Raw genomic sequence first — 22,408 nt, 5'->3', positions numbered from 1 at the left:
CGCATGCACACACACACACACACACACACACACACACACACACACACACACAAGAATGAGTGGACCGAATAATTTATATGAATAAGTTATATTGTACAGATTAAATGATTGATGGTGTGTAATTGTATTTCATTATAGTGATGTGGTTTAGGCCAGATTGTAATTAGCTTTTGTTTGTTTATTTCTATTTATTTCGGATAATTTAAATAATAAGTTGCATTCTACCGTACATGTATTAATGTAGTGAGTACTTTTACATCTACTATATTATACTTAGATACGTATTATTATTTTAAAGCAACAATGTTTATTTTTCTAATTGAGTACAGTTTGCTAGTCTGCCCACCTCTGAATGTAACCTTAATTCATACAATGGAATTGTAGTGTAAGAAAATAAAATCTAGCATTGCTTCAGTACAAAAGAAAATAAAAAAAGGAAGAAAAGAAACATGGCTGTAATGTCGAAATATAACTTGGTGAAATTAAGAACAAACTAAAACACAAATGGGAAATGAGAAAGTATAATTTCATTATTCCCTTGCATATAAATAATATTGAAATGTTCCTCTTTTCAGAGACATTTTAAAATGTCTCTCTTAAAAAGTGGTGTTTGACAAGAATGAACATCAGGATTAATATAATCCAATTTAATTCATGTTTAAAAATTGTATTAAGTCATTCAATTCATTCATGTCCTAAAAAGTATGTGTTTTCCCCCCCTCACACTTAGGGGTTGCACACGAGGTTCCATTTCTACTGGTAGAAGGAAAAAGTGAGTGTTCATAATGTTTCTATTAAACCTACAATAAGCTATAACAACAATAATAGTCCAACCAACATGCTGTAGTCCTATAGAAATTATTATCTGCTCCGATCTCAAGTCAGAAAAAGGCATCAACACCATCTATTTGTCCGTCGACAGAAAGCCGCCACCATGAGTACGGACGCAGAGATGGAGCAGTACGGCCCGGCCTCAATATATCTCCGTAAGTCAGAGAAGGAGAGAATGGAGGCTCAGTCGGCGCCCTTTGATGCCAAAACGGCAGCATATGTGGCTGACAAGGCAGAGCTGTACGTCAAGTGTAAGATTCTCAAGAAGGACGGTGGCAAAGTCACCGTGGAAATAAACGACACGAAGGAGGTGAGCTGGTATTCTACAGTCAAACAGTGGCACAGTACTACTGTAATCATAATACATTCTGAAGTGTTTTTTTTTTATTGTATTTGATTTTATTTTTTATTAGGAAAGAACTGTGCCTGAGGCAGACGTCACCCCTATGAACCCTCCCAAGTATGACAAGATGGAGGACATGGCCATGATGACCCACCTCAGTGAAGCCGCCGTCCTGTATAACCTCAAAGAGCGTTATGCAGCATGGATGATCTATGTAAGGTTGTGGAGTGACCTGGAGACTCCGGTTACTGAACAAGCACCCCATAGCAATGGAGTACTATCACAATTTAGAGCTTTTTAACACTTATTTTAACCAAAGAAAATCGCTTATTGCTCATTGCCACAAGTTTGCAACTCGTTACTGAATAATCCCAGCTCTAGTGATCCGTTGTCCCGGCTATTTGTCGGCAGCATGACACGGGAAAATCAAGTTAAGTAGACTTCCTCCATTTCTTCATTAGTAACCAGTTTCCATGACCTGGGTTACACAAGTATGTGGCGCAGTGCCATATCTACGACGACACATCTTGCCTGCCCAAAATGTAATTCTTGTAAACACTACTGATGTGGCGTGCTCAGTGCTATGTTGCATGATGTTAATGTTCTCTCTCTTCTCGCCTTCAGACCTACTCCGGCTTGTTCTGTGCAACTGTGAACCCCTACAAGTGGCTCCCAGTGTACGACCAGGAGGTTGTAAATGCCTACAGGGGCAAGAAGCGTATTGAGGCTCCACCCCACATCTACTCTGTCTCTGACAACGCCTATCAGTTCATGCTGATGGGTACGTACAGTACTAGACAGGACAATGTCAAAAAATATTAAACTAGGCTATAGTGGTTTTCAGCTGTATATCCATGACCAAAAGTGTGCTTTACAATTTACAGATAAAGAGAACCAGTCTGTCCTGATCACGTAAGTTTGCATCATCTCTAGGCATTAAAACAAGGCCCTTGTATGTTTGTACACACATTCACTAATTGCATTTGTCTTCTAACCAGTGGAGAATCCGGTGCTGGAAAGACTGTGAACACCAAGCGTGTCATCCAGTACTTTGCAACAGCTAGTTCCGGTGGAGAAAAATCGGCAGCGGATAGCGGTAAAATCAAGGTAGAGCCTATATGATATATTCTGAACTTTAACAAATACATGTTTTGAGCATAAAAGCTTTTATATGCAATATAGCAATTCAGTTTAAAACAATTCTGACCAAACTGGGCGATGTCTAAAACATTCTAGGGGTCACTGGAGGATCAGATTATTGCAGCCAATCCCTTGCTGGAGTCCTATGGTAATGCCAAGACTGTGAGGAATGACAACTCCTCTCGCTTTGTAAGTGTAAAAATAATGACATATCATGAGAAAACCTGCAATAATTCCATAATGTAGAGCGATGCAACTAATTGTGCTTCTCTATATCAAAAGGGTAAATTCATCAGAATCCATTTTGGCACATCGGGCAAACTGGCCAGTGCTGATATTGAGACATGTAAGTATGAAGTTCACAGATTCAAAATTATATATGCCTTAATTTGAGGATTATTATTATTATTATTATTAGTAGTAGTAGTAATTAGTCAGTAGTAGTATCATTGTTATTAGTATTATTATGAGTTATGTACAACCCATACAGATCTGCTGGAGAAGTCCAGAGTGACGTACCAGCTTGCTGCAGAGAGAGGTTACCACATCTTTTTCCAGATGATGACCAACCACAAACCTGAGATTATTGGTAAGTAGTTTTTACTGATTATGCAGTTCAAATCTGTTCAAAGCTCAGCCGCCCGCCTGCTCACCACCACCCGCTCCAGAGATCACATCACAACCGTCCTTCACGACCTCCACTGGCTGCCTCTCAAACAAAGAACTCACCTCAAAATACTCCTCACCGCCTATAAGGCACTGCACAAGCAGTGCCTTAACACACACACACACACCTCTCAGCCCTCCTTGAGCCTCGTGTCCCATCCCGTGCCCTCAGGGCGAGTGATGCCAACCTCTTGGAGGTCCCCAAAAAGATCAGGCTCCAAACCTGGGGCAACAAGACCTTCTCTGTGGCTGCATGCATGCCCTGCACTCTGGAATGCACTCCCCAAATGCATCAGAGATGCCCCCTCCCTCCCTCCCTCCCTCCCTCCATCCCTACCTTCAAAACCACCCTGAAAACCTACCTGTCACTTTTAGTGTTTATTTTATTACCTTTAACTCATATTCTCGTACTTCTTTACCTTTTAACTAATAAAGTTATTTTGTTTTGCTCTCTTCCCTGGCCCCCACACATGTAAAGTTACATAGATTGTGCATTCAGTTCACATTCACCCATTCACACACCGAAGGCTGAGAAAACCATCCAAAGCACCAACCTGCACATCAAGAGCAATCAGGGGTTCAGAGTCTTGCTCAAGGAGTACATAACTCTGGGGGAGCCCACAGGGATCCAATTGGGAACCTTGCAGTTCCCATCCGGATGATCCGGCTGCTCTACCAGCCACTCTACCCCTGAGCCACTCCATGCCGCCCGGAAAAGCACATGTTCACCCTTTTTTAAATCCCTTTTCAGAAATGTGCCTGATCTCCTCCAACCCCTACGACTTCCCACTGATCAGCATGGGTGTGATCACTGTGGCCAGCATTGACGACAAGGCGGAGCTCGACGCTACTGACGTGAGTGGACATTATTTTAAAAACACTTTATAATTCTCACTGTGGACTGCAGTCATTTGCTCTGCAAAATTCTCTAAAGCAGTGCTTCTCAAAGCTTTTAAGCTGTGACCCCACCCCCAACAAAATCTACTTTAACTGAGTTAAAGCACTTGGAATTGTAAGACTTGACTCAGATACATATTGTGAAAATAGCCGATCTGCATGTATTAACACGTTTTTTCCTATTTCTTAGGTAATATTTGTCAATTTGGCCAATGCTTGACAAGTGTTATAGTATAGTATTTGTTGACTGTTAAAAGTCCTTAAATTGCCACTTTAGAAATGTGCAGATAGATACCCTGCATCCACTGTATGTTGCTTTGTTTACATTTGAGTTGTACACAGTTTTAAAGGATGTTTGTTAATCTAATGCTTAAATAATCTCAGTCTTTTGAACGCATCTTCTCTGCTTATTGACATCAGGAAGCTATCGACATCCTGGGCTTCAACGGTGAGGAGAAACAGCTGATCTACAAGATTACCGGTGCAGTGATGCACCACGGAGTCATGAAGTTCAAACAGAAGCAGCGTGAGGAACAGGCCGAACCAGACGGCACAGAGGGTGAGCTAGTCTTGATTTATATTAGTATTATTATTAGTAGTAGTACTAGTAGAAGTAGTAGCTTTTGGTCATTGTTATACAATATAGAATAGTATATAAATAAAATGGGGAATTCAGTTCCCAGTGAATTCCTCGCGTCTCTATTTAAAATCACGATATATATATTTATATTATTATTATTATTATTATTATGATTTTATATTATACTGTTTACTTTAGACTGATGATTATTTGGTTAATGCATTTGATGAAGTACCTCATGCTTACTGTATCGCTCTCTGGATTAATGCCTAAAATGTAAATTTAAAATTGTATGAACATTTCAGAGGCTGACAAGATTGCCTACCTGTTGGGCATAAACTCAGCAGAGATGCTTAAGGCATACTGCTACCCCAGAGTGAAAGTGGGAAATGAGTATGTCACGAAAGGACAAACTGTGCCACAGGTGAGTATAACGTTGCATGATTTCCATGTTCTGATTTCATACACACATTTATATAACACACCATGCCATTAGAATATCTTTTAGTTGTGTCCACACTGTCTTAAATCATCTTCAGACTCCACTATTAGCCCATATCACTTGCCGTAGCACTTGCCCTGACAACCTTGCTGTTTTATAAAAATGCTAAAATGCAATTTAGATAGCGTGTTATGTAGAACGATATAAGGTTTATTTGACCTGGCACCCTATAGTGTGTATAGTTTCAATGTACAGATTATAGATTTATTTTTAGATTATACTACTTACAGACTGATGATTCTTGGTTTACCTATGCTCCTCGATTACTATTTCTATGCATTTTGTACTACCTCATGATTTCCTTATTATTTACTGTAAATCACTCTGGATTAAGATAATCCGATAAATGTCTAAATTGTAAATTGCGTAATTCACACTCATACTCATAATGTTCCTATTTCCTTAGGTATCGAACTCAGTCAGTGCCCTGGCCAAGTCCCTCTATGAGAAGGAGTTCTTCTGGATGGTCATCAGGATCAACGAGATGCTGGACACCAAGCAGCAGAGAAACTTCTACATTGGTGTGCTGGACATCGCCGGTTTTGAGATCTTTGATGTAAGCATGGACTTGTTTTAAGTGGGAGAATTTAGGCCTAATTATTTTTGTGTAATTTTCACAATTACAAGAGATTGGGCTAATGATATTTCCACTCACAGTTCAACACCCTGGAGCAGCTGTGCATCAACTTCACCAATGAGAAACTGCAACAGTTTTTCAACCACACCATGTTTGTTCTGGAACAAGAAGAGTACTTGAAAGAGGGAATTCCCTGGGATCTCGTTGACTTCGGCATGGACTTGGCTATCTGCATTGAGCTGATTGAGAAGGTATACAATTATTCTGTGCTTTAGTTTAAGTTTTAAGATCCCCGGCCGGGTCATACCAAAGACCTCCCTGCTTGGCACTCAGCATCAAGGGTTTGGATCGTGGTAAGTCCCTGTGACATACTAGCGTCATGTCCAGGGGGTGTGCGTGTACATCAAAGCTGCCTCATGCTACAAGAGATAGGCTCATTGTACCTCTATGTACCTCATTGCTCGGCAAGGCCTTACATACTTACTTAGTTTAATGGACATGATGTTAATATTGTATTTGGTGATGTGTCTTTTTTGTCTCCTTTACACAGCCCTTGGGCATCTTCTCCATCCTTGAAGAGCAGTGCATGTTCCCGAAGGCTACAGACAAATCCTTCGCAGAGGCGCTGATTTTAGCGCATCTGGGAAAGAACAAGGCCTTTGAGAAGCCCAAGCCTGGCAAAGGCAAGGGCGAGGCTCACTTCTCCCTGGTCCACTACGCTGGAACGGTGGACTACAGCATCACAGGCTGGCTGGACAAGAACAAAGATCCTCTTAACGACTCTGTCATGCAGCTGTTCCAGAAGTCTTCAGTTAAACTGCTGGCTTTGTTCTATCCCCCAGCAGAGCCTGAAGGTATGTTTATTAAGATAATGCAATGTGTTCTGGGATGCTGGGAACTGATCAATGGTGTGCCTGTGGCAACAAGCGGCCAGCTATTTTGATGGCAGACCTCTGTGTCAGTGTTGGTGACAAGTCAAGTTCGGTGCGGTTCAGAGCAGCCTGTTACGTTTGTGACGTCCAACACACCCACCAGCCCACCCTCTAGGCAATTTTAATTAAAGCAATAAGCCACAAGAGGTCTCAGGTTACCGGGTATTTTATAATGGCTGAGATGCATAGTGACACCCAACGCGTAGCAGAGGGTCTCCGACCCTGTCAGCCATTATAAAATGCACGGTAAGCTGGGACCTCGCATGGCTTATTGCTTTTCTAAAATGGTTACAAACATATAGTAATATTAACCTCATAAAACTATTCAATTCACAAAAGTAGCTACGCTTTGCGCCCACCAGAGCACGCCACACTTCCTTGTTTTTAGCAAGGAAGCTTTGAGAAGGAAAGGAAATGGTCACGTGACTGGGCTGCACCATGACACTTTCATGGGAGCAAAACTAGAATGCACTGGAGTCAATGAGAGCTCAGTGACCAGCTCAGTGACCAGCTCATGAACAAACACTGTTTCTGAATGACTGAGACCTTTTGTAAAGGTTGTGGCAACAGAAGACATGTAACACATTATTGTCTTCTGTGTTGCTTTTCGATGTGTACACTGTGTAAATAGAGGTATGGTATCTAAAGAGCACAAAGTACCTTTCTGAACGTACCAAGTATCGTGAGACTTCCCACCGTTTCCTGTTTGGCAGCCAAATCTCGCGATACCTCCGAGCCAGAAACGATACCTGCTGCTGTTTAGATCCTCAGATAGAATTATAGGCTATAGACGCCTTAAGAGACGACGTCACACTGATAAGAAACATCATGCGCGCGCATAAAGGCAGCAGAAGAACACCACCTCTCATAAGATGCAATGGAAAAGTTCTAACTGCACTCGTGTAAAAAATGCCCCATCAAACTTTCAGATGCTGTTTTTCCCCCAGTGTACTGGAGGAAGAATGATTAGGATTTTTATTGTGATCTCTCGCCCTTGAAATATATAGTCCTTGGTTTCTGTTGTGTTTGAACAATAATAGCAATTCAAAACAGTTGTCCTCAAAACCACACCTCCAGTCGCTGTCATAAGAACGGGAGGTGCGCTCATGAACACGGCAGCAGAGCCTGGTTGTCCACGGCTGCACGCGCACCTGCAGCCCATCAAGTGTAATGTATGCTTCGTCCCGTGATGGTGTCGCGCACGCAGACCTCTACGCTCACAACAGTCGCATCTGCGATGCGATGTGAGCTTGTATATCAGCTGTTCTCTGTGCGCAACACTGTTGCGCTTTGAAGTATACATGTCTCCTAGGGAGCACCTCACTAGCCAACTCACAAGAGGAGGTTGAATGGACTGAAACCAGCGCTCCCCAAAACAACAGGTTTTGAGATCTGTTGGGAATTGATTCAATTAAACAGTCACCCGTGCGCCCAGTCCCAATGTTTGTAAACAGATAATTGGTCTATAGGCTACTGTGCACTCTGTGCACATCGAAAAGCAAGTGATTAGAAAACAACCTGTGATGTGTCTTAGTTTATAGCCTATTCCTGAACCGATTATATGACAAAGGTCTCAATTGTTCAGAAATAATGTTTGTTATGAGCCATTATAAGGCAATCAAGTGCTGTGGGATCAGCTGGGAATGATATAAAGTGATTAAAGGTGTGGATTATCGTGAGATTTCCAACGGAAACCAGCCAATCACATTCAAGTATTGGGACTAACCGTTTTAGAAATATAATTTTAATATAGGATAATAATATGTGTATGTGTTCTATCCCCCAACCTGAGCCTGGGTGTATTGTTATATTAACTCATCCTTGGCTAAGGACTTCTTTAATGCCTTTTTAATGAGATCCCGCACCGCCAACAACGCCTTCCATTTCCAACGTATTCCATTTAAAATCACGCTGGATAAATAACGCGACTGTGTTTAGTGGCTCAATAGCTCTTCCCCATGACATCTAAAATATATGCGTCTAAAGACTTAGCGAGTGAATAATCCGATCAGCGCGGCCACCTTCTTCACCATTGCTGTTGTCGGTAGAGGAGGAGGTCGTCTTCTTCTGCAGCCAAATAGAATGGTGGTGAACGGTGGTTGCTGAACTATCGGCACCCCCTGCTGGCGGGGGTCGAGTTAATACTATGAACACTCAGAATCTGGCATGAAGGGAGGCATTTGCATTCTGTATATGACTAATGATAATAACTCACGATTCTAACAAATATAAACAGATAATACAAAGAAGGGAGGCAAGAAGAAGGGTGGTTCCATGCAGACTGTGTCTAGTGCATTCAGGGTAAGATTTTGTATTCAATATAATCAACATTATATTCCTGTAAGAGTGAAGCATTATTATTATCAACATTATATCCATTTAAGAAATAGGCACATCTTTTCATCTTGGAATTAAACCATTTCTATTGTGGCTGAAGTTTAAAATAGGGCTTAAGTGGTTAACGTATGTTTTAAATCTGCAAAGTATAGTTAAAATAATTGTAGAGGAGGAAAAAGTACAATATTGTATGACTTTTTACTAGTAATAAACCTAATTGTCTGTTTTATGTCTCAATAGGCAAACTTGGGGATGCTGATGACCAACCTGAGGGCAACTCATCCTCACTTTGTGCGTTGCCTGATTCCCAACGAGAAGAAGTGTCCAGGTAAACACTGAAAATAAAAATGATAAACTATCATTTAATGCAACTTTGGCCAGAGTTTGTTCTTCTAATAATGAAGCAACATCTGTACAGGCCTGATGGAGAACTTCCTGGTCATCCACCAGCTGAGGTGTAACGGTGTGCTGGAGGGCATCAGGATCTGTAGAAAGGGCTTCCCCAGCAGAATCCCATACGCTGACTTCAAACAGAGGTATTCATTCCTTTTCCCCCAGCAGCTTTTATTTCCAAACCTAGTCAATGCAAAATGACCCACTTTTACAAAAGTACAGAATGCCAGCGCAAAATGACCATGAACCTTTATAAAAACAGGTACAAAGTACTGAACGCCAGCGCATGTCCCGAAGGCGCCTTCATGGACAACAAGAAAGCTTCAGAGAAGCTGCTTGGGTCCATTGACGTACCTCATGATGAGTACAAGTTTGGACACACCAAGGTGAACACACTGTGAAGCTGGTTTAACATTATCCAGAGTGGACTAAAAGTTGATTTGACTGTTGTTTAGTGACAGTGTTTTGTAACATTGTGTTCAGGTGTTCTTCAAAGCTGGTCTGCTGGGTACCCTGGAGGAGTTGCGAGATGAGAAGCTGTTCACTCTGGTCACAATGACTCAGGCTCTCGGACGAGCTTACCTCATGAGGAAGGAGTTTGTCAAGATGACGGCGGTAAGGTAAGCATCGATTCAATATTGAGTACAATTTGTATAAGTAAACTTTGTCATTGTTGTTCAATACAATAAATGTAAAGTGTCAAATATTTATATAGCGCTTTTATCCAAAGCACTTCACATAGACTGATGGTGGAGGTAACCATGCAAGGCACCAACCTGCACATCGGGGTCAATTAGTCCCATCTGCATTTACCTTGCCACGACACAGGGCAACAAAGATAATACCAACAGCAATAATAACGACAACAATAGTAACAACTAGAAATGCACACTCTCGAGATGCCAACTTGCGCCTTGCACACAAGTAGGCCATGTCTGGGTATGACTGCTGCTCTCAGTCCTAGAGCTCTCTGCTATTCTAAATCCTTTAGACCCGTTATTGACCAACCTTGAAACATACCGTAGTTACGTCACCAAGAATTGCTGTCGGAGGACACCAACATACATACCCTGCCATACATACATACATACATACATACATACATACATACATACATACATACATACATACATACATACATACATACATGTATCGCAGTACTTGCACGCTCTGCTTGCGCAAGTAACTATGACACAATAATAGTAACTATAGTCAGAGCCTGCAGTCGTATTACGTGGAAACCCTCGATCATGATCCAATTAAACTGTTTTCCACAGAGATGCCGTTTTCACCATCCAGTTCAACCTCCGCTCGTTCGTCGCTGTGAAACACTGGCCATGGATGAAGGTCTACTACAAGATCAAGCCTCTTCTGCAGAGCGCTGAGACTGAGAAGGAGCTCGCAGCGATGAAGGAGAACTACGAAAAGATGACGACAGACCTTGCTAGTGCCCTGGGCGCGAAGAAGAGCCTGGAAGAGAAGTTGGTTGGTCTAACGCAGGAGAAGAATACCCTTTCACTGGCAGCGTCATCAGTAAGTAGCTACACTTGTACAGGAAATGTTGCTAATAATATTTCATATTGTTTATCATCCAACCTTATATATTGTATCTAATGTAGATGTAGACCATGGCAGAGAATGCCTGGTGGGTCCAACGGCTGTTGGTGAAACTGCTGCATATGCCACTGCTGGAGGTTGATAGCCTCCAGCTTCTTCCTTGTCCTCACCTATGTACCGTCCAGGCTCTTACAATGATAGAGCCTGCCTTTAAAAAAATAAATTTGTATTCGCTGTTTGTAGAATGGGTACAAACAAGACTTGTTTACATCAGAGTCCTCCATTTTAATTCTTGAAATATACACTAGGAAATATACAAAAATATTAGGGCCGGGACTTTAACGCGTTAATTGAGATTAATTAACTACAGAAAAATTAACGCGTTAAAAAAATTAACGCATTTAATCGCACCTTTTTTTTCACGGCGGAACGTTTCTCACTGGGTGCATTTCTAGGCTCATTAGGCTGCTGCACTCCTTGCACGGCAGGGGGAGGAGCAGCAGCAGCAGTCCAGTGGCACAGTACACTACAGCTCCGTCAGACAACAACTTATAACACCCAAACGTTTGCTCCGTGGATGGGACATTTAGATTTAAAAGCTATCGGATGGACGCGTGGATAGCAGCATGGTTGTGTGCAATGTCAGAGGGAAAGGAATCGGATCCATAAGCCATATGACCAATGTTAGCTTCCATGCTTCATGCTAGCTCTGGTCCATAGCCAGAGCTATGGATCAGAGCTAGCTTCCATGCTAGCTGCTTCAGCTTAGCATGTCTCGCAGAGTAGAGGCTTGCACGCCTTGCAGAGGCTCACGGAGATTTCACCACAGCACGAAGCTGTCAAGCTGTCCTCGATGCGAAACATACTGAAGCAGCAAGTGTGAAAGTCCGTGGTCAGACAATGGTCTGCCCCAACCCCATGTGAAATGCACTCCCCAGCTAGTTCATTCCACCGTTTTTTTATTTTGTTCCTTTGTCTAAGTGTTTACCCCCTAATAAAGTTGTTTTTATTTTTTTTCCTCATGCCCCACCATGTAAAGCACATTTGAGTATTCATAGTCACTTTATATAGGCACTTGCTGCACTTGTTTATCTGTTGGAGAAAACAAAGTTGTATTGCTTAAAGGGGAATACCCCTCATTTTCAACATTTTTCTATGGAGTTGTGTGGAAAACTGGAAATAATAAAAAGTCACCCCATTTTGCCTAGAACTGGAGGTCTGACAAAAAACAGTAACACTATGAAGTACAGCTTTGTGATGTCACTGAGATCTACTTGTTACTGTTACAGATTTTTTTCAGACCTCCAGTTCTAGGTAACACAGAATGGGGTGACTTTTTTATTATTTCCACACAACAGCTCTAAGGTATATTAATGACAGTAAAATGTTGAAAATGAGTGGTATCCTGTAGTCACTATTCATTGATTCACTGGGATACCAAAAAACATTTGAAAAAAAAGGTTTATCACTGTTCTCGGGTTGAATATTGATATGCGATTAAAATGCGATTAATCGAGATTAATTAATCACAAAGCTTCTAATTAATTAGATTAAAAATTTTAATCGAGTCCCAGCTCTAAAAAATATACAAAAGGAAATACTCATATATACAGTTAAAGAATGTAAACAAAAAAAGGGGGGAACATTAACTTTTTTACAGGCGCCAGTTTCGAATTGCAGCCGCCCGTAAGTGCTAGACTAGGGTCTAGGGATTCACATTTCTTAATGGCCGTTAGTAGGGCGTTCCACATTCAAGTGGCATAGGAGCGAAATCTCACCCAGAACAAATGCTGAGACTTTCCCTCACTTATCTCTTTCATTGACAACCAGGGAGACGAGGCTCTGAATGATGCTGAGGAGAGATGTGAGGGTCTCATTAAAAGTAAGATCCAGTTGGAGGCGAAGCTCAAAGAGACGACCGAGAGACTGGAGGACGAGGAGGAGATGAACGCAGAGCTTACTGCCAAGAAGAGGAAGCTGGAGGACGAATGCTCTGAGCTCAAGAAGGACATCGACGACCTGGAGCTCACCTTGGCCAAAGTGGAGAAGGAGAAACACGCCACTGAAAACAAGGTTCATGATCACACACTGTTCAGTCTTATCAAGTTATTGAACCATAATGATCCATTCACGATTATACACTCTTCTAGCGTAGCGGCCTTATCAAGTTCTAGAACAATATTGATCCATTCATTCTGCTTATTTAGGTGAAGAACCTGACTGAGGAGATGGCCTCTCAAGATGAAGGTCTTGCTAAGCTGACCAAGGAGAAGAAGGCGCTCCAAGAGGCCCATCAGCAGACCCTGGATGACCTGCAGGCAGAGGAAGACAAAGTCAACACTCTGACCAAGGCCAAGACCAAGCTGGAACAGCAAGTTGACGACGTGAGTTCATCAAGTCAATTGGATGTTTTGAAACTTGAATACGGTATGGTTATTTTCCTACTGAATAATATGAAAACTATATTGTTGTGCAGTTGGAGGGTTCTCTGGAGCAAGAGAAGAAGCTCCGCATGGACCTCGAGAGAACCAAGAGAAAGCTGGAGGGTGATCTGAAACTGGCCCAGGAAGCCATCATGGATCTGGAGAATGACAAGCAGCAGTCTGATGAGAAGATAAAGAAGTAATGTGGACCACAATAACAACAACAACAATAATAATAATAATATGAAATGCCATGGAGAAAAACTACCACTAACATATGATGTACTGTATGTATACCACAGGAAGGACTTTGAAGTATCCCAGCTTCTGAGTAAGATTGAGGATGAGCAATCTATGGGAGCTCAGCTGCAGAAGAAGATCAAAGAACTCCAGGTATTTTTTTCCCAGCTTATTTAAAATCATTGATGATAAGTAAGTGAAAAATTAGGATTTTAATATGCCCATTCATTTGAAAGGCTCGTATTGAAGAACTGGAGGAGGAGATCGAGGCAGAGCGTGCAGCTCGGGCCAAGGTTGAGAAGCAGAGAGCTGATCTCTCCAGGGAACTTGAAGAGATCAGTGAGAGGCTTGAGGAGGCTGGAGGAGCCACTGCCGCTCAGATCGAGATGAACAAGAAGCGCGAGGCTGAGTTCCAGAAGCTGCGTCGTGACCTGGAAGAGTCCACCCTGCAGCACGAGGCCACCGCCTCTGCTCTCCGTAAGAAGCAGGCGGACAGTGTCGCAGAGCTGGGCGAGCAGATCGACAACCTCCAGCGTGTCAAGCAGAAACTGGAGAAGGAGAAGAGTGAATACAAGATGGAGATCGATGACCTGTCCAGCAACATGGAAGCTGTTGCTAAGGCAAAGGTAGAATAGATGCTTGTGTGTAATTCATGACAAAATACGTTCAATGAACCAATCAGGGGGGGGGGGGGAACGAAGGAATACATTGTAGGTTACTTCAGTGATTGAATGTGTCCAATGATAATCAACAGGGAAATCTTGAGAAGATGTGCCGCACCCTTGAGGACCAACTCAGTGAAATCAAGTCCAAGAGTGATGAGAATGTTCGCCAGATCAATGATATTGGAGCTCAGAGAGCAAGACTGTTGACTGAAAATGGTAAATGTTCATCATTGTAAGGTCTACTAGCCTACATGGTTTGTCGATGGCACTTGAGCAAATTCCATAATTAGAGATACTATCAGCGGCTATCCCAGGAGTTGTATGTATTGATCAGAGATGATTTACATGTTTGAAACTAATACTCAAATGTCTAACTAGGTGAGTTTGCTCGTCAACTTGAGGAGAAAGAAGCTCTGGTCTCTCAGCTCACCAGAGGCAAGCAGGCCTTCACCCAGCAGATCGAGGAGTTGAAGAGACTCGTTGAAGAGGAGGTTAAGGTATAAGGAACAGCCTTTTTTACGAACAGAACTAATTCCATCTTTTTGTAATTTCATCCATCTGACATTAGTTTGCCGTTTTTCTTTTGCCAGGCAAAGAATGCCCTCGCCCACGCTGTGCAGTCAGCTCGCCATGACTGTGACCTCCTGAGGGAGCAGTTTGAAGAGGAGCAAGAGGCCAAGGCGGAGCTGCAGCGTGGAATGTCCAAGGCCAACGCTGAGGTGTGTCAGTGGAGGAGCAAGTATGAGACTGATGCTGTCCAACGCACAGAGGAGCTGGAGGAAGCTAAGTAAGTCATCAGTGTTTTTTTTAGTCAATGTCTGTCTGAATGTCTGTCAGAAACACCGCCGTATCTCCTCACCGCCTGCACCAATCGCTCCCACTTTTCACACAGGCATTGACCATCATAATATGGAGGTGTTAACGAAGCCCTTTTTCCAATTTAACAAATTATAAATTAATAATGAATTTATTAGTGAATTAAAAATGCGAAAACGCACCCAGGGCACACTACCCCCCATGGCCACAAGGGGGGGGGGGGGCAATATCTCACAACGGGTAAGGGCTAGTCTATAATAAAATAGAAAACAATACGCCCGCACACTGTTGATCTGCTCGGTACAAGAGGATACAGTTATTAAGTAGGCAACGTTTCGGTCACTACTGGCCTTCTTCAGGCTCAGCACAGCATTTTATGCAAACATTTGGTTAAAAAAACAACCAAAAAAGAATCTTGTGATGATGATGATACAGTATCATTTAAAGACAAAACACGGACCCAGAAAACTCATATGTCATTGTGTTTAAATCCTAAAAAGTATTATACAAAACCACATTAGACAATATACAACATTGTACACTGCTTACTATACAAAATATTGCTCACAATGCTTTGATTTGTTTCAACACTGATCAACAGGAAGAAGCTCGCCCAGCGTCTTCAGGAGGCTGAGGAGCAAATCGAGGCTGTGAATTCCAAGTGTGCCTCTCTGGAGAAGACCAAGCAGAGACTCCAGGGTGAAGTGGAAGACCTCATGATTGACGTGGAGAGGGCCAACGGTTTAGCCGCCAACCTCGACAAGAAACAGAGGAACTTCGATAAGGTGCTTTGACATGGGTGCATGTGTTTGGTCCGACGTACTAACAGTCCTACAGTCATGAGTCCGACAATCTACCCAAAACCCAAACCTAACCCTAACCTCACAGTAAGCCACGGGTTAGTTGTAATTAACTGGCAGCACATGTCGGGACCGGCGGTGTTGTCGGACTGATGCCTGTCGGACTGTTGTCTAAGCAACGTGAATTGCTTTGACATGAATTATTTTAATTGTTTCCTCCTGAAAGTGGAGGTAAATTACACATTTCATCACGGCTGCTGTTCAGGTCTTGGCAGAATGGAAGCAGAAACATGAAGAGGGCAATGCGGAGTTGGAAGGAGCTCAAAAAGAGGCTCGTTCTCTCGGCACCGAGTTGTTTAAGATGAAGAACTCCTACGAGGAGTCCCTGGACCAACTGGAGACCATGAAGCGTGAGAACAAGAACCTGCAACGTAAGTTTCCTCTACATCATTATTTAAATAACAGTTAAATAATAACTAAAATAAAGATCAATATGGTTCAGGCTACAACTTTAAATCAAATACAAAATAGTCGCTGAAAGTTCATTCATAATTTTGCAGAGGAGATCTCAGACCTCACCGAACAGATCGGTGAGACTGGAAAGAGCATCCATGAGCTGGAGAAGTCCAAGAAGCAAGTGGAGACAGAGAAGACAGAGATCCAGACAGCCCTGGAGGAAGCCGAGGTAACACTTTTGGTCCTAGATGAACAACGCAATTGTCCATATGTTAGATTTCTTTCAATACGATTAATATTCAAACAGCGTAGCAGTATATGATCGACGTTACAATAAAAGGTCCTACAACCTTTTGATCCTGTATTTAATTTCAGGGTACTCTGGAGCACGAGGAGTCTAAGATTCTTCGTGTCCAGCTGGAGCTCAACCAGATCAAGGGTGAGGTTGACAGGAAGCTTGCAGAGAAGGACGAAGAGATGGAGCAGATCAAGAGGAACAGCCAGAGGGTGACCGACTCCATGCAGGGCACTCTGGACGCTGAGGTCAGGAGCAGAAACGATGCCCTGAGGGTCAAGAAGAAGATGGAGGGAGACCTGAACGAGATGGAGGTTCAGCTGAGCCACGCCAACCGCCAGGCTGCTGAGGCCCAGAAGCAGCTGAGGAACATTCAGGGACAGCTTAAGGTGCAAAACATATTAGTTAGACACAATCAACGGAACTGCTCTGAACATCTGAACCAAGGGGCTAGCTCTGTTCGCTGCCTGGAAATGAAGCCACTTCTGGTTTCTTGTTGTAGCTGCTGTTCTTATTCATGGCCCAGTAGATGTCTTCTACTGTTTGCAAGACGAACTTTGGGATTTTATTACCTTAGTAAACCTTTTCATAAACACTTTGTTTTCAATCGCTACATTGAAGTCTTTTTTTAAATCATGATCATGATATGCGTTTAGTTATTCTGATCACATTTTAAAATGAATGATAAAGTAAGGCTATTTTTAGGCTATACTGGTTCTACCGAGTGAAGACCTGCCGTCGCTGCGGTTCCAGCCAATAGTATTCATTTCCGGTTGCATTTCTGGACCGGATATATAAATATAAAATCACCGCAAAATGGGCTTCATTTACATTTACTGGCTGTAGAGTCTATGGGCGTGACAGTGACACTGTCCCTTCATTTTGACGGTCTATGATCCGAACAACATTCTGACGTTTCTCTTAACATGTCCACCTTCATATGCGATCTTTTTTTTTTAGGATGCCCAACTGCACCTTGACGATGCTCTCAGAGGCCAGGACGATGTGAAGGAACAAGCCGCCATGATTGAGCGTAGGAACGGCCTCATGGTCGCTGAGATCGATGAGCTGAGAGTGGCTCTGGAACAGACGGAGAGAAGCCGCAAAGTGGCTGAGCAAGAACTGGTGGACGCCAGTGAGCGCGCTGGACTGTTGCACTCCCAGGTAAGTCAATTGGAAGACAAATAAATCACACCCATGTGAAGTGAGTGGTGCAACTCCGTGTGGGGGTCCCCGGGAATTTCCAGACCCACATGAACGTGCCCAGGTTACCGGCCCGGTTCCGGCGAGCCACCCCGCATCCGAAATGGTTGAAAACTGACAGAGTTACCATGTGCGGGTCCCTCTACTGTACTGTCACTGTACTGTCACACCCAAAATCATTATATATGTATACAGTTAATAGTGTGTGCGGGTGTTAGGCTGCGCAACAGTGACACAGTGACAAACACTATTTCCGTGCTCGGACAGACACAGGGACACACCGCTGTCTATAGGAGTGGTTTCACCACTGGAAAAAAAATGTCAACATTATTTACCATACAAGTCCATGTATGCTTGTATTGCTAATCCAAATCTTCTTTTTTTTTTTTTTTTAGAACACAAGCCTTTTGAACACCAAGAAGAAGCTTGAAACTGACCTGGTCCAGGTTCAAGGTGAAGTGGACGACAGTGTTCAAGAAGCAAGGAATGCTGAGGAGAAAGCAAAGAAGGCCATCACTGATGTAAGTTCCATTCCAGAGAGAGGCCCCATTATACCAGGACAATTAGACATCCTTATGGCATTGCATGCATGTCTTGTTCAAACAGCCATGACAATCATAGGGGAAAAAAATAACATCACTATTTGCAGCACTTGTACCAAACAACAGGTGCTGACTTCAGGCAGATGGTTCAGAATGCTACAGTGCAGACTGAACTGGTACACAAATGTATTCACTCAATCAAGACTTTTAATAGCAACAACAATTACTACTGAATATGATGAGTACTACGATATTGTGATTGTATTACCTGGTTTGATTCCTTCTGGTCTCATGATATCTGTTTATTACCTTTCATGATTTTAAAGAGCCATTGTCGTGCGTTGAATGACGCAGGAGACCAAGACATTGTTTCACTTGCGGGACAATAAGGTATATTTGATCTCACAACAACGATGACTTTCCAGGCGGCCATGATGGCAGAGGAGCTGAAGAAGGAGCAGGACACCAGCTCTCACCTGGAGAGGATGAAGAAGAACCTGGAGGTCTCCGTCAAGGACCTGCAGCACCGCCTCGACGAGGCTGAGAACCTGGCCATGAAGGGAGGCAAGAAGCAGCTCCAGAAACTGGAGGGCAGGGTAAGGTGTAGTTTACTTCAACCCATTGAGACCTGGAACGCCTCTGCGTCACCTTGGCTTTTAAACACTTTAACCATTATTGTTTTTAACTTCAGCTGAGAAATAGCAGATATACAACAAGCTCATGACATGGTACAGAGTGAGCTTGTAGATCTGCTATTTTAAAAAAATCCTGAAAACGTGTACAAAACTTTGAATATAGGCCTATATTATTATTAACATTTTTAACTCATATCTTTGCTTCTGGGGGGGGGGGGGGGGAGGGGTCCCTGGAACAACATATTTTCAGAAGGGGGTCGGCGGCCATATACAGAACTTTTGGGGGTCCGTGACATGACATAGTTATATAGAAACCTTTTTTTTTATTTCTTTTTTTTTGTGTAGAATCTGCTCTCAGGTCTCAATGGGTCAACACGGCTTATATGTCAATGAAATAAGAAGAGATCTCTTCATAATGTATGTTTCCATTGTGAAGGTGCGTGAACTGGAGGCCGAGATTGAAGGTGCACAGAGAGGCAGTGGGGACGCTGTTAAAGGTGTGCGCAAGTACGAGAGGAGAGTGAAGGAGCTGTCATACCAGGTAGGCTATATCACTTAAATAACCATCATCATGCCACTGACTAAATGAATAGATGGACATGCAGCTAATGTTATAAATTCACTCTCACTTCAGACTGAAGAGGACAAGAAGAATCTGGCCAGGCTTCAGGATCTGGTAGACAAGCTGCAGCTGAAGGTGAAGGGCTACAAGAGACAGGCCGAGGAAGCGGTGAGTCAAATAGACATTGTTAGTTAGTGGTGAGTGTTGTTGTCATAGTTTAACTAAAGGAATACTAGGAATCCGTTATGATGCAATGTCAATATGACCAACAGCAGAGCATTCTTCAGTGTCCATCTTGCTGTTTACAAACTGCACATCTCTAGCTTGCCATGCTTCTGCTGCATGGTGCGCACACAGCACACATGGGCGTTGTGGAAGCTCTGACCCGTGACTGTAACATGGGTGCTGAAAGGGAAATCATGCTGCTATACACAATGCACACATTCTGCAGACACATGCAGGCAGTGTGTGTAATTGTAAAAACATTTCCAAAAGAGACCACGGAAAGCATTACATTTGGTTTCCTGTAAGTGGAAATGTTTGGCTCAGGGTGCTGTACAAGTCCACCATGATTGTGCCATTCCAATGAGAACCTGTCAGGGTTAATTCATGTGGTCACGACGCATTCATTAACGTGCTGCACGGGCCACTGTATTAGCCACATTACAATTTCCTGAAAGTGTCTATAATTGCAACATGCTCTTTTCAAATAGTGCGGCTTTGACCCATGTCTCTATCATTTTGCAGGAGGAAGCAGCCAACACTCACCTGACCAAGTCTAGGAAGATTCAACATGAGCTGGAAGAGGCTGAGGAGCGCGCCGACATCGCTGAATCCCAGGTCAACAAGATGAGATCTAAAAGTCGCGACTCCAAGGTAATGTTCAATAACTGAAGGTTCATTATCCTTTAACTAAGATTTAACTAAAGATTCATGTTGAATATCTAACATTATTTTCCTATTGTTACAGGGAAAAGAAGCTGCTGAATAAGTTATCCAGTTCAAGTCATCGTACAACGTCATAAAATATGACAATGAAGGTGGCAACAACAGTATGTTGTTTCTTATCCAAGGGACCTGCACAGTCGTAAAATATGACCCGTTGCATTCAATCAATGTGGCAAAAACTGTATTTTGTTATCAATACTATCTTGTTTCTTATTCAAGGGACCATGCACAGTCATAAAATATGAACCATTGCATTCAATAAAAGGTGGCAAAAACTGTATTTTGTTGTTTTTTGTGAGGTTTTAATTCTGGGTGGGTCCAACTCACATGTCCACTGTTCCGCTGGATATAGTAATCAGCGTTTGGTTTCTATTAATAAATATGCACTGTGTAAACTTCAATAATTCTTAGTGCTATAACTATGGCAGTGATGGCATTTTCAGAGAGCCTTTCACCCCAAAGCAGGCTAAGGTAACAGGAAGGTGTGAAATGTGAATTGTCTACTAAAACTCCTCAAGTTATCAATTATCCATTGAATGTCTAATTATTGTAATGTAGCAGTAATGTCATGGGTTGAACTTATAGTCTTGGAGTAGTCAGACAAAGGGCTGTGAGGGAGTTGAAATCTCTTTCCTCACGAACTGCCATAAAGGAAACAGGCCAGAGCACAGCGGGGGAGCTCTGATAAGAGCTACCACTTCTACTAGCCAGCATGCTTCTCAAAGACAACCTAGCACATGTCAGTGGGTAATATACTTCCTGATCTTTCAACAGCCAATGGCTGTACCCTCAAACCAAAGGAGGGGCTTAGCCATTGGCAGACTTAAGGAGTGTGTAGGGAAATAGAGACTCAGATTCTAGTGCAACCAACTAAGATGAGTCCAGCCTCGTGCCAACGTACGATGATTCAACACAGCTCACATTGACCAATGGTATGTTAATGCAAACTATTAATAATCAATGAATAATGTGTTATCCATGTGTTGTAAACCTGCCTGTAATTGACGAATGTATTATGTATATTTCTGTCTCATTTATGCAGGTTAATTACCTAACCAATCACCAACTAACCGAACCCTAATTTCATTGTTAAGTTAACTCATATCTAGTTCATGTGTTAAATGTATGTTTGTGTTAAATGACAATAAAACTATAAAAGACACTTGAGTTATGTTAATTTAGGCTGGAGGTTTGAGTAAAGACGAAACTCTTTGTGTAGCTAATTTTCCTTCCAGAGGGAGTAGCCAAAACGATATGTTATCAACTTAGCAAAGAAATCGTAAATAGCTATAAATCTGGACATCCACTATACCATTTTTATAAACCCATTGCAAAGATAAGTATCTAGTGTATTTCAGGGGTTCCCACATTTGTTTTAGCCTACAACCCAGCTTTTATAGTGTGTGTTCTGTGTTCTAACACAAACATTAAACAATGAAAGTTTGAGTGTTCGTGTGAACACAAACATTGCGTAACACCAAACATTGAAGACAAGGTGACGTCATTGTTCCGACCTCCCATTGTTCTGAAATGACTAACCCTATCTCTAACCCTAACCGCAAGCACGGGAGCACGGCACATGTTCGACAACTAGCAGTGCATGTTCGACAACCGTAGCACATGTTTGACAACCAGCAGCGCATGTTCGACAACCTTAGCACATGGTCGACAACCTTTCCGCATGTTCGGACTAACGGGACATCGGATCTATGGGCAGTCCCCGAAGACAAAGTTGAGGATGTAAATTCTGATTGGCCGGAATGAGATGATGTATGATGATGTACGACAAGAGCGCCCCTCATTTCACATGGGTGTGATTTTTAAAATTCAAAATTCAACAAATGAATGATGTGTGCCCAACCCCCCAGACAAAATAAAATACGGGTCCATTTGGTTCGAGGTCGTGAGCAAAACATCAACAAAATAATAATACAATTATAAAATAATAATAATAAAAAAGTTAGACTTTTTTACAACTTTATTTAACAGTTTTTCATACATATACAAAAGACTGCATAAAACACACATACATACAACCCGCCATCCCCCTTAGGTAAAAAAATCACAC

General features: G+C 42.5%; 1 protein-coding gene across 1 annotated transcript in view; it reads left to right on the top strand.

Annotated features, from left to right (window-relative positions):
* Positions 1-934: 934 nt before the first annotated feature.
* The window catches only part of LOC306927014 (myosin heavy chain, fast skeletal muscle-like), a gene marked incomplete at its 5' end in the record, with an annotated part of 53,023 nt that continues 31,549 nt past the window's right edge, over positions 935-22,408 (top strand). The window contains 32 exons of the mRNA XM_079506587.1: positions 935-1,141; positions 1,245-1,388; positions 1,799-1,955; positions 2,059-2,086; positions 2,173-2,281; positions 2,411-2,503; positions 2,597-2,660; positions 2,805-2,903; positions 3,732-3,835; positions 4,298-4,436; positions 4,763-4,881; positions 5,366-5,515; positions 5,617-5,787; positions 6,087-6,390; positions 8,705-8,769; positions 9,046-9,133; positions 9,224-9,341; positions 9,461-9,584; positions 9,682-9,818; positions 10,476-10,731; positions 12,586-12,828; positions 12,963-13,139; positions 13,232-13,377; positions 13,481-13,571; positions 13,655-14,044; positions 14,173-14,299; positions 14,462-14,580; positions 14,674-14,870; positions 15,501-15,684; positions 15,965-16,130; positions 16,260-16,384; positions 16,531-16,764. Of these exons, the coding sequence (XP_079362713.1) occupies positions 935-1,141; positions 1,245-1,388; positions 1,799-1,955; positions 2,059-2,086; positions 2,173-2,281; positions 2,411-2,503; positions 2,597-2,660; positions 2,805-2,903; positions 3,732-3,835; positions 4,298-4,436; positions 4,763-4,881; positions 5,366-5,515; positions 5,617-5,787; positions 6,087-6,390; positions 8,705-8,769; positions 9,046-9,133; positions 9,224-9,341; positions 9,461-9,584; positions 9,682-9,818; positions 10,476-10,731; positions 12,586-12,828; positions 12,963-13,139; positions 13,232-13,377; positions 13,481-13,571; positions 13,655-14,044; positions 14,173-14,299; positions 14,462-14,580; positions 14,674-14,870; positions 15,501-15,684; positions 15,965-16,130; positions 16,260-16,384; positions 16,531-16,764 (4,875 nt within the window). The remainder of the gene's footprint in view (positions 1,142-1,244; positions 1,389-1,798; positions 1,956-2,058; positions 2,087-2,172; positions 2,282-2,410; positions 2,504-2,596; positions 2,661-2,804; positions 2,904-3,731; positions 3,836-4,297; positions 4,437-4,762; positions 4,882-5,365; positions 5,516-5,616; positions 5,788-6,086; positions 6,391-8,704; positions 8,770-9,045; positions 9,134-9,223; positions 9,342-9,460; positions 9,585-9,681; positions 9,819-10,475; positions 10,732-12,585; positions 12,829-12,962; positions 13,140-13,231; positions 13,378-13,480; positions 13,572-13,654; positions 14,045-14,172; positions 14,300-14,461; positions 14,581-14,673; positions 14,871-15,500; positions 15,685-15,964; positions 16,131-16,259; positions 16,385-16,530; positions 16,765-22,408) is intronic.

This window comes from Electrona antarctica, assembly GCF_951216825.1.
Source record: "Electrona antarctica genome assembly, chromosome: 7".
Taxonomy (NCBI): domain Eukaryota; kingdom Metazoa; phylum Chordata; class Actinopteri; order Myctophiformes; family Myctophidae; genus Electrona; species Electrona antarctica.
The sequence above is the reverse complement of the archived record's forward strand: the minus strand, read 5'-3'. Positions and strand labels throughout refer to the sequence as shown.